Raw genomic sequence first — 12,007 nt, forward strand, 5'->3', positions numbered from 1 at the left:
CCGCCGGCCCGCGGCGGCCCCGGCCCGGCCCCTCCCTGCCCCCGCCGCCCGCGCCGCCGCAGTCCCCGCCGCCCGCCGACTACAGCTCCCAGGATCCCTCTGGGAGGCCCCGTCCCTTCCCCTCTCCCTCCCGGCCCTTGTTGTTTGGAAAGGCTCCGGCGGAGTTTCGGGGGGGAGCCGCAGCGCCGCGGCTGCTCCGCTCGGGGCGGCGCGGGGGGCGGGGGCAGATGGGCCGGGCCGGGGAGGTGCCGCTGCCGCTGGGCTGGGCCGGAGCTGGGGGGGAAAGTGGGCTGGGGGCGCCAAGGGGTAGGACGCGGTGAATAGCACGGTAAACCCCTCCCACGCTTGCCGAGGGGGAGAAGACCCGGCTCCAGCCCCAGCCCCGGGGTGAGATTGAGCCGCGGCCGCCCCTCGCCTTCCCTCCCCCCGGAGGTGAAGGGGAAGGAGGCAGGAGCGCTGGGCGATCCCCTCCTCCCGGCGCAGGGGGAGGAGGAAGGGGAAGGAGCGAGCCCGGGCGGCCGCGGCGGCCGGCGCTGAGCTCGGCCCGGCAGCGGGGCAAGGGGAGGGGAAGCCCCCCGCGGCCCTTTCCCGGCGGGAGGGTCCCGGCGGCGCGGGGGGCGGTGCCACCGAGGCGGGGCGGCTGCTGGATCCTGCCCTGGGACGCCCGGAGCCGAAGTTGCGGCGGGGCGGCGGCCGCCCCTGTCGTCTCTCCCGATGTTGGTGTGACTCGGCGGCGGCGAGGAGGAAAGCGGGGAACCTCCCGCCTCTGCCCCGCTCGCCGCTCCGCTGGTTGTTGTGCGTGAGAGACAGACACACACACACCGCTGCCCCGTCCTTCCCCTTCCCTCGCCCCGCAGCTCCGGGAGGCCGGAGCGGGCGCAGCGCTGCCACCGCGTCTCGGGGCTCCCTCGGGCCGGCCCGGGCGCTGCCGCTGTCGGAGGAGGAGAGGGGCTGCCCCGACGGGCAGGCGGCCCAGCCATGAGCGGCGGGGAGGTGGTCTGTTCGGGCTGGCTCCGAAAGTCCCCACCGGAGAAGAAGTTGAAACGCTACGTGAGTGCCCTCTCCCACCGGCGGTCCGCGCTTTCCCCTCCCTTCCCCGCTTCCTCCCGGCGGGACTCCCCGCTCGCCTGCCGCTCCCGCCCGGCCCGGCCTCCCCGCGCGGTCCCTCCTGGCCGGGCCCGGCGCGGACGAGCCGCCCTCCCGGCAGCCTCCCCGTTTCGGCCGGGACTGCTGCCCGGCGTGTCCCGCGGGGCTTCCTGACCCTTTATTTTCCTTCTAGTTTCCCCTTTCCCCCTATCTTTTTTTCCCCTCTCCTCTCCCGTCCCCTCCCCCTCTTAAAAAAGGGGCGCCGAGCGGTCAGATATTTCTGCCCTGCTTCTATCGCCTTTCCGAGGGAGTCGGGAAAGGGAGAGGGGCGGAGTTTTCCGTCTTCCCTTTAGATCAGGGCTCGGTATATATGTATTTTTTAAACGTAAACACTTGCCATCGCGGCGGTGGTGCCTGATGGAAGGGGAGGACGCGGTGGGGGAGCGCCCCGTAACTCGGCTCGGTGCGGCGGGAGAGCAGCCGGAGATGTCGGCCGGGAGCCGGGGATGCCCCGGGAGCCTTCCCCGTTAGGGCCGAGGGGGCCTTTGCCCTTGGGACTGGAGCCCTCTACATCGGGGAAAAGGGGGAGGAGGGAGTTGCAAGAAAAGTGCCTTTTTCTTTCTTGAAGTTCAGCCTGCTGTTGCTCAGAAGTAACTCTGTTAGCAAGGGCTGTAGCAGAGCTGACACTGAGTTCGCAGGAAAATGGAGCGCGTTTGCTGAGCGGGCAGATTTCGTGACAGGGCAGCGGCAGCGGGGCTGGAGTGCGCTGGGGCTCCCCGGGACTGGCGGGGACGCTGGCAAGTCACGTAGGAGGAACGGGTGATGCCAGGAGTCATCTCTGCCGGGCCCTTTCCTATTGGCACCCAGGCCGCCTCACAGCATTGGTGTGATTAGTACAAAATGTTGGGCCCCCCCTTTTTTTTTCTCTCTTTTTTTTTTCTCTCTTTATTTCCCCCCCCCCCAATCTTCATTTTTAGCCAGTTAGGTGATATTTAAATAGAAATGGCCTTTGCAGTTATCAGTGTGGGTTTTGGGTGTTCTTTTTTTTTATTTTTTTTTTTTAAGCAACTAAACCTTCAGATTCCGTTGAAAATCTGTGAATTTGGGTCTTATTGTGTGACCGTGTTATTTTCATCTGTTAGTGATTAGCAACCACTTCTTGAGGAACTGTTGCTGTTACGGGCAACTTTTCAAATGCCAGGAAATTTGTGAAATGAGACTTTTTTTTCAATTAAAAATAATATTTGGGATAGCCCATTCTCTGGTTCCCAGTGGCAAAAAAAAATAATCGCGTTCGCACCAAGGACACAGTATCAGACTTGCAAAGAGAACATCCTGGTAGGTCACGGCAAGGCTGTGCTTCACTGCTGAATTGGGCACAGTCTGTTTTTTTGGCTGGTCCTCTATGTGTACTTGTATATTTGCAGGATACCACTTTACCAATGTGTAGGAATTTAGAGCAGAATTAATGTTTTTTAAATTTGAATAAATTTCCTTCTCAAAGTCTCACTTTCCTACTCAAAGTACACTTATATTGGCTGTCAATGGACAGATTTCTAAGCAGGAGTTTGGTCTCCTAAATCCAGATCATAAATCAGTCCTTAAATTTGCTAGCTTTTTTCCATGTAACTGCCCTTTCAGTGTATTTATAGCTCCACTTTCATACTGGAATAACATCAGAACCTTTGAGGGGAAAATCCTGGCTACAGTATTGGTTGGGTGTTTCCTCATCCTAAAGCAGTAATTCCTTAATTTTCACTTGAAGGGGGGATCTGCTTTTCGACCAGGCAAGCTCATATGAAGGTGACTTGGTTTAGCATCTTCATGCACTGTAGGCCATAGGGTTGTAAGTTTAAATCTTGCATATTTTTTTAGGCTGTCATCTGCTTGTGTTAAAGAAAGGTATTGTTTAATAGGGGTCTTAAAGTAAAATTCCTCCTGCTTGTCTGTAGTGCCAGATCAGTTGTAGGCTAGAGGTTCACGCTCACTTTGAAGACCAAAAAGTGACCTTGACATCAGGATCACCATCTTCAAGCAAACAAAAAGCTGACGTACTTAAGACGATGGACTTTACTGAGTGCACTGATTGAAGCGTTGGCTTATGCTCTCTGTGATTCTACTCTTGGACAAAGGCACAGAGTTTTTAAAAGCTGTATTTTATCCTGCTGGTATTTCAAGAGGCTACACCAGACGAAAAGATGGGAAAGTGATTTCAATAGGAAACTGCTTTTCTGCAATGCATACTTTTCACATATATATATGGAAAATTGTAACTTCACGCTCTGTTAGTTTTTGTGTAGAAGTGTTGGGGCAAATCCAGGTTACCATCTGGGAAGGGAGATAAAAAGTCTGAAACTGCAGTTAAATATGGTTTCGGTTCTTAGGAACGGTGAAAAGAAACACTTTGAAGCTAGTACATAGACATATGTTTCACAGGGACTTCAATTTTTAGTTTGAAACAGTTGGACACTGTATTAAATCTAGCCTACAATCATTTTGAAGCTAAAAAAAAAAAAAAGGAAAACCCAACCAATACTGTCCTACAGGTGGAAAAATCAGATTTCCTTGAATAAATGCCTTAATGCCATGGGTATCTTTTTTCCCCCTTAAAGAGTCCTATTTGCATGTCTTGTTCACGTGGTTTTGGCATGGAAGTAACTTTCTGATAACCATTGGCACCTGGTTCCCTGGAGCTGGTATTCAGAACAGTTTGTTTGCTGAAATAGACTGGTCCTTTCTGGCAGCAGATCTCTGGGGAAAGTGTAAGTAACTTTTGGTGTCAGCTGGGGGTCTGAGATGAGGATGTGGATTCAGTAGGGGGAGCTGGGGCTAAATCCTGCACAGGTCTCTACAGCCTATATGCAGTGGTTGTGCAAGTACATAAAGGAACTTGTTTGTGTGTAGGGATGAGGGACTGCTAACTTTCACAGCTTCTGCTACCCCACTGTGTTATTTTATTTCCTCACTTGTTCTGTTGCCTTCAACTTTGTAAACATATGTGTCTTCACCTTAACCTACTGTATTTTTTCTGCTCTGGTCTCCTGATTTTAGAAGATGTAATTAGTAAGCCCCTTTCTCTCCACCTGTCTTTTAAAAAAGTGGTACTAAACCTTGGCTTCTTGGTTTTCTGCTACGTTGCAGTTCTCTTGCACAGGAGCCAGTGAAAATAGCAGATTCTTTGTGGTAGCAGCATAGAGGAATTTTTACTGCCCTTATGCTTAGAAACCACCGGATATTCAAACACAGCTGTCCTTGGTAAAGGAAGGGAGAAAAGCTTGAGGGAATGGGAATAAGTCTTCTAAATTCTTCCTAGAACTACTATGCTTTTGTCTGGGTGGTGGCTAGGGCTCAGTGTGAAAACTGAATGTGCTTAAAATTGGGACTTGTAGAAAGTCTACTGATGTAATATAATAATTCTCTTTGTATTTTAACATGTCCCTTTTAAAGTGAAAGAAATTTTATTTGATAAAAGATAAAACTTCATAAAAAACATCTCATGTAAACTATATTGGGGAAGGAGAATACACTTTTTCTAGCAAGTTGGTTCAGATTTTTCTGTATCCAATAGGTTTCCCTGTACTTACAAGAGTTTATAAGATAATTTTGAAAGTAAATTACAAAGCCTTCATTTTGATGTAATTATTACTCGAAATCCTTTGGTTGCTTGACTATTCCTATTGATTGTGCATTTAATTATTTAAAAGCAGAGAGTTTAAAAATGAGAAATAGGCTTGGTCTCCCTAGGACATAAGGGACACTGATACAATTCACAGAAGGTTACATATAGCATCCGTTACTTATTCTAATGTTCTCCATTATAGGCAATGACTAAAAAAAGCCAGACTATTAAGCTAGTTATTGATGCTTGAACTATAGGCTAAAATGGTATAGGTACAGCAGTAATAGAAGCAGCATATTTTACTGTGGTTTTGTTTGGCAGTTGCTCTTTGGCACTAATCACATAGATGCCTCTTTTGTCTTAAGTAAAACCTAAATGTGCTAAGATATGTAATGGTGTTAAGAAATGTTTCATTCAGCAGAATAGTTGTAATCTGGTAAAAGCTGCAGTGACTGACAAAAGCCCTTTTTCTGGAAGGCACCTGTTCGCGTTGAAGCTTTTTTTTTTTTTTTTGTGATCTTGTGCAAGCGTAGTGAGCAAATTTAAGAAACCAGTTGGTTTACAGAAAAAAAACAACACAAGATGAGCTTGTTTGACATCACTCAGTGATGTAGAGCTGGGCCAAGTTAACTCAAGGCAGATGAGTGTAATCAACTAACATTATGTGACATATTAATGTTCTGGATTTGATTGTGCTTGTGCTCCTCCAGGAGTTGCTGAAGACCTTGCAGGAATTGGTGTTCATGCAGAAAGCTTGCCTTTGGCAAAGAGGTCTGTCCCTTCCCTTCTGCTGTGCACTGTGCAGGAACCAGTATTTTGACTTCTGGTATTTTTAAACATGGGTTAGTAAATCCTAAACCATGAATTCAAAAGCATGACTAAACATACAAGTTTTTGTTGATTGTAGAAGGAAGTTGTGTTGTTTCGTGTGGCAACTGAAGATGCTGAAATGATCTTGCGTATGGCTTTGGGGGTATACTTATGTCCTAAACTTATTGTTTGGGGGTAAGTCTCACTTGAGAAGCAAGAAACTCATTGCACAAGTGTTTATCGTCTTTGATAGGGCATTAGCAGCTGGTGTTGACTTTGCTGCCAAAGCCAGAGTACTGAAAGTGCTTGACCTATGGTGGATGCTCTGAATTAATTACAAGTGGATGGTTTCAGAGGGTAAGAGTAGGTGTCAGCGTATACAGTCTAGTATACATGTGCTAAGTAAGATAAGTATCCTGCTAGTTATTCTAGTATTCATGTAGTATACCACATTGATGTACACTGTTAATATAAATGTTTCTGACCTCCATTGGTCAGAGTGTTCCTGAACTGCTTGAATGCTTCTTTTCTTGGTGTAGATAGGAAAGTCGGAGACTCAAGTAACAGAAATTGTACCATTCCTCTTGAAGTACGTGTGATCTGCTGGACATACGGCATAAGCCAGGTCTTCTAATGATGGTTTTTTTCATGTGAACAATTTTTCTTAACAGCTGCTGAATAGTAACCCTTAATTTGGGACCATAACAGTTGATAGTAAAATTATGACTTTTTTGATGTTGGATATAATTCTTAGTTGTATGTATAGCAGCTTAGGGGTACCCTTTCACTATGCTTCTGTCTTTTGGTAGGTGTGTTATTATTGATTTGGATCAGCTCAGGGCAGGGGATTACAATTCAATGAAGAACTAGCATGGAGAAGTGGAAATACAAATTAATGTGTTCCACTTTCTTGATGCTACATAGTAGCTGCTCCTCCATGCACGGTGTCTTGCAGTATTGTAAGCAACACATGTACTAACCAGAGGAAATAACGAAACACCATGCATTTGACTTCCAATTAGGCGCAGATGACCTTGTTTTGCATGCCTGTAAGCCCAAAACAGCTGTGTGAAATAAATGTGAATTGGATATTTTGAGAAAATAGTATTTCAATTGGACAGTTTAGCTTAAAAAAAGTGTGGGCCTTGAGTGTCAAAATAAGCATCAGTTCTGGAAACCTTTCTTTGACCAGATTGTTCTTTTATATGAGAGATAATAACTTTCATGTTTCTTCTTGGTATTCAACAGTCTGTTATTTAGAAAGAGGAAAGTGACAGACATAAAACTGTTTCCAGTGTCCTTTTCTCTCTCTCTTTAGATTTTAAAAGTTTTGGAATCATGGCTTGGACACTTCTTAAGCATCGATTTTTTTTCATGTTTGTGGGTTTTTTTGTGTGTGTGGTTTTTTTGTTTGTTTTCATTCTTGTTAGCCATTTTTTTACATGACATTTGGACCAGATTATTAGAATCAAATGTAATTCAAATGTAATCTCTTATGGACATGTAGGACACATTTATTTCCCATTAAATTTGGCTCATGGCTTTGAAAAAAGTCTTGGCAAAAAGTGGTAGAAACATCAGTGATTCAAACTGCAGTAATTTTGTATATTGTAGTGGCTCTGGCTTGGATATCTCATACTTGTTTAGTCTTGTCAGCTTTTTCTTTGCTAAAAATAGATGTCATCAAACTATACTGGGTGAAATACTTTCTTAAATCAAGAAGGGGAGTACAACTAATGAGGTTCAAGTTTTATTTTTATGTAGAGCAAGTAAACATAAGGTACACCTCCTTATATTTTTCATCCCAATTTCTTTCACAGTGTTGCAGTGACAGCTTTGAGACTTGTTCAAATTGACCTTAAAATTTTCTGTGCTTCAATGACTAATCATTTTATTGCCAATAGAAGCAATTTCAACTGTTGCAATAAGTTAATTGCAGTATTTCATTAAGAGGGACAGTCCTTATGTCATGCAAATTACTTGAGCAAGGCAGGCAGAAAGATCAGAGAGAAAGGAATAATCTTGCCAAGGCAGGTATGTGTTGTGTACAGGTGAATACTGTTAGCCCAATGTAATTTGCAGCTGTTTTGGGGACTCCAATATGAATTCAGATCCTCATATGTACAATTAAGTATTTCCAAGAAAGTGCTACTTTTTTGTTTGTTTGTTTTTGTTTTTTTTTAAAATCTTAGAAGGAAGCATCCTGGGGGATGATTCTGCCATCTCCAAACCAAAAATAAAGTGTTGTTTACTCTCAATTCCCACTCTATCAATTCTTGATTAGGCTATTGCAGTTCTTTTATGAGTTCTCTGACTTGTTTACTTTAGGAAAAGTGTTCATAGTTGTACAAATAGTGTTAGCTTTGTAAATATTACTCAGTGCAATATGCTAGTTGTATTTTTGAGCTCTTTTTTTTTTTTAAGGAAAAACAAGCAACAAAGCTGGCTTCCAATAAAAGGTTATGTAGTTGGGTTTTTGTGCTTGTGTCCATCTTGCTTCCAGCTGTTGACAAAAGTTTTGTTTCTCATTATTAACTTTTAAGGCTTTTCGGAGCATGCCACACTGCTTTTAGTTGTAAAAAATAATCTTTTGCTAGGTAGTATCTGACTATCTACTTAGCAGTGTCCAGTAGGGAACTGTTTATGAGGTGACATTGTAAGGTTAACAAGGTAACATCCTGTGAGGTGAAAGAGACTGAATTAACTGTTGAACTCTCTTAAAAAAAAAAAAAATAAAAAATTGGGTTTTTTTTGTAAGCTGAAGGCAAGGAGTATATTTAATTGCATTTTATGCACCAGAATTACAGCTTTAATCTTAAACTCACTGAGATTATGGTGACACATTTTTCTTAATTTTTTTTTTTCAGGTAAAAGTTATTTAGGCTAAATGACAGAATGGTGGTTGTCTCTCTTGGAACTTCTGGTATAACAACATGTAATTAAATAAAGTTAGGCAGTTATGTCCATATGGCATGTGTATTACTGTATATAATATCTGTACACAATAATACAAATAATTCTGTGTAAAAACATACCTTAAAAAAGAGGTGCTGCTTCTGCTAGAGGCTGTGCCATGTTTGTATACCAGCTTTTCACTTCTGGACAGCTGAGTTTAGGCCCCACATGAGTTAAATTAAAAGGCTTTGCCTGGCTTTATTTTGTACAGCAATTTATTGGTGGAATGATTTTAAAACAAACAAACAAAAACAATAACAAACAACCCCATACCAAAAAACAAAGAAAAAAAGAAACAAAACAGTGCTTTTTCAGGAGCTGTGCTTGTAATTTTCTCTGAGGGTTTCTAGGAAGCCGGAATAAAGCTTTGCCTCCTCTGCCTTTTAAAGAGGTAATTTCTGTCTTCTGCTACACACTGGCCAGCTTGGATGGGGAATCTTGATGTGGGGCTGTGTGAAGGCAAGGCCTGTGGCTGTAGCTGGTGGCTGGAGATGGTGGCAGGGTATTGGGATGGCCTTGCCTAGCAGGAGAAAGCAAGCTTGTCTCCTTGGCTGTTTCCCACAGAAGAGCTTTTCAGCCAGCTGGTTGGTCACATGTGGGTTGTCCTGCTACTTTGTAAGTGAAAACAATGCCAGATAAACCCTTCACGGCAGTGGCGACAGTGGCTGTCACAAACTAAATCTGCTTCCCCACCCACTTTCCAGCACAGCCAGCCCTGGGGCAGAGTGATGGCAGATCTGCTGCCTGCCTTCCTCCAGGGTAAGCCTGTCTCCACCCCAGGAGGAATGTGATGGGTTTGAGTGGTGCAGGCCAGCACGTTCCTCTCTCTGGGTTACAGCTACCTCTGGGCTTTTCAGTATTTCTGTCTCAAAAGAAAAGGAAAAAAACCAAAGTCCCATAAAAAGAGAGAGACTTTGGTTTATTTTTCTCTGTTGTCTGGGGCTTGAGATTTAAAAACAAAATAAATCTTCTGTAGGTGTTGCTGACAGTAGGAGTTCATGGGATTGGATTTGGGGTATGGAATAAGAATACAGGAAGCTATTCAAATACAGTTAATACCCCTGCCTTCAAATAGACCTTTGATACAATCAACACATGAGAATTACAGTCTATTTGGGAGAGTTATTAAAAGGGCAAATACACAAGTAATATCCAGTAAAAATGGATTTTCAGTTTTAAAATGGAATGGTAACTGTTTATAAAAAAACCAAGCAATTCTGAAAACAGTGTGTCAGTTTGTCATTTTCCCTTGTATGAAGAATAAGTGCACTGAGTCACATAATGGGCTAGACAAATGTTCCCATTCACACTTAATGCGTGTTTCTTGTACAGATTTCTGACATTTGTGTTTGCATGTAGGTTCTTAAGCAGGATCAGATGTAGTAGGGAAGCTGTGCCTGGTTTTTGGGGGTACTGCAGGGGAGGACTGATACTTCAGAAGGGCTGCATTTTGAAACCAGTTGGTGTAGAGCATGTGAGCAATCATTAATCTTGATGTAGTCCAAAGTCCTTACACAGAATCCAGCAAAGAGTTATGATTTTTTTTAAAAGCATGTAAATATTTGTGATCCTTAAGAATATGGGGAAATACTGACAGCAAGTCTGCTTCTTTCCAGCACTGAAAAGTCAAGAGCATATTAGGAAAGAAATGGTGGGGATAGTTTATCTGATGCTTGTAGTGGTTGTTGTAAGGATTCATATTGTGTTCTTTTTTCAAGAAACAGCTAAGAGGATTGTCAGAGTGTGAGGAGAGTTGTTCATTTGTCCTTGCATAGTTTTATTAAAAAACCCAAAGCAAAACAAACAAAAAAAACCCAAAACAAAACCAAAACCAAAACAAAAACCCAACACAAGCAAATCAGGTGGGGTAGGAAGAGGGGAGGGTCTGGAGTGTGGTTTGAAACAGAAGAGACTGGCGTTTCTCAGAACAGATGAGGCAGTGGAGCGCTCTGGCATGTGGTGTCCACCTTGGGAATGCAGGAGACTTTAGGGGGCTTGTAGAGAATCCCCCAGCTGTAAGCATGAGTGTTTGGGAGTCTAGGGTGTGACAAGAGGAGACTTCTAAAATGTCTTGTTGTAACTGGTTCCTTTGGTTCACCTATGTAACCCAGTCTTTTCCCAGTTCTGCTGATGTGTTGGAATTGTCAGAGGTGTAGGCTATGGGTGTGATATCACCTGGCAGTTCTGCTTTCCTAGAAAGTAGTGATCTATATGAACTTGATTTGAGGTTTAAGCCACAAACTGACAGAAACTTAGCACATTTGAATATACCACTTGTTATATAATTCTGTGACTTCTTGTGCTTTTCATTAAAGAAATGTCTTTCTTGCAAGTGCATGTTGTACTGGGTGAAGTTTTTATGGGATTATGCACACTTTTTGTTTACAAAGTCCTTCCCTGTTTCTAAGGGAGGAAACTTGTGCAAGAGTAGGTATAACAATAAGACTACCTTCTTGAATCTTTCATGTTCTAATGCTTTTTCATTTACTATTTCTATATAATTATTGCTGAACTTATTTACATCATTCTATGTGGATAAGTTGTGCAGTCTGATGACTTGTTACTCAGTGTGAAATAATGCCCTTAAAGCTCAAAGCTGAGATCATGTCACACTCTTAGTTATGACCTATCTAATACAGTTGTCTGTGCACAAATGAAGTTAAATTGCATAAGCTTGTCAGCACTATGGAAAATAACTTGAGTTGCTTTTCACTGGTAAAGGTCTGTCAGCAGACAACACACACTTACATGCACTCAGGAGTCAGTCATTACTAAGATAAACCCAGCTTTTTTCCTTTCTGGAGTTTTGGGGAGGGGAAGGAAGAAATGGGGCAGGGGGCAAAGAGAAAAAGTGAAGGGTAGCATTCAAATGACTCATTTGTGTGATTTGGGAAACTTAACCCTGGTTTCCTCTCAGGATGATTTTGTCCCAGAACAAGTAACTACAGAGTTTTATGCCATGGTGTGTACTTCATTGCTAAGTTAATTCACACTTCTTTGCATTTTTCCTTGACCTGACAGCTCTTTATCTCTGCAGCTCCAGGGGAAATAAATAAAAAAGAAAAAGAAAAAAAAAAAAAAAAGAGAGAGCAGGAATTTATTGTCTGATTTATAAAGAAAGAGGCAGGAAGATCTTTACTGATTACATAATGGAAGCTCTATTGTCATTACATACATTTGATAGTGTTCTTTGGCATTTTCTTGCAGTGTAGCTGTGGCTGACTGTGACTCAAACCTTCTCGTTTGCTGTTTTAGCCTTGGAATGGGCATGTTAACCTGACACTGCAATTTAACAAACTTAAAACTCTTGCTAGGTGTGTGCTGCGGAGAGTCCATCTAAAAAATTGTGGAGGGGAGGTGCAAAGTCATAAGCAACACTGCTGAGATACTTGATTGCTTCCAACAACTGCTGGGAAGGCAGTGCTATTCCCATCGGGGTGCTTCTCCTTGCTTTCTGCTTACGGGAAGAGGTTTCCCTATCAGTCTCTGCAACCAGCATCTGACAGAGCTGAAGTATGTTTCCTCCTCCCTTAGCTG

General features: G+C 43.6%; 1 protein-coding gene across 8 annotated transcripts in view; it reads left to right on the top strand.

Moving 5' to 3' along the window:
- The first annotated feature begins 309 nt into the window (after nucleotides 1-309).
- Nucleotides 310-12,007, top strand: part of GAB1 (GRB2 associated binding protein 1) — a 94,719-nt gene continuing 83,021 nt past the window's right edge. For all 8 annotated transcript variants that reach the window (XM_051617226.1, XM_051617228.1, XM_051617230.1 and 5 more), the window contains exon 1: nucleotides 310-1,050. In XM_051617226.1, the coding sequence (XP_051473186.1) occupies nucleotides 979-1,050 (72 nt within the window). In that variant the 5' untranslated portion in view covers nucleotides 310-978. The remainder of the gene's footprint in view (nucleotides 1,051-12,007) is intronic.

Source organism: Apus apus, chromosome 4, assembly GCF_020740795.1.
Source record: "Apus apus isolate bApuApu2 chromosome 4, bApuApu2.pri.cur, whole genome shotgun sequence".
In the NCBI taxonomy this organism is placed as follows: domain Eukaryota; kingdom Metazoa; phylum Chordata; class Aves; order Apodiformes; family Apodidae; genus Apus; species Apus apus.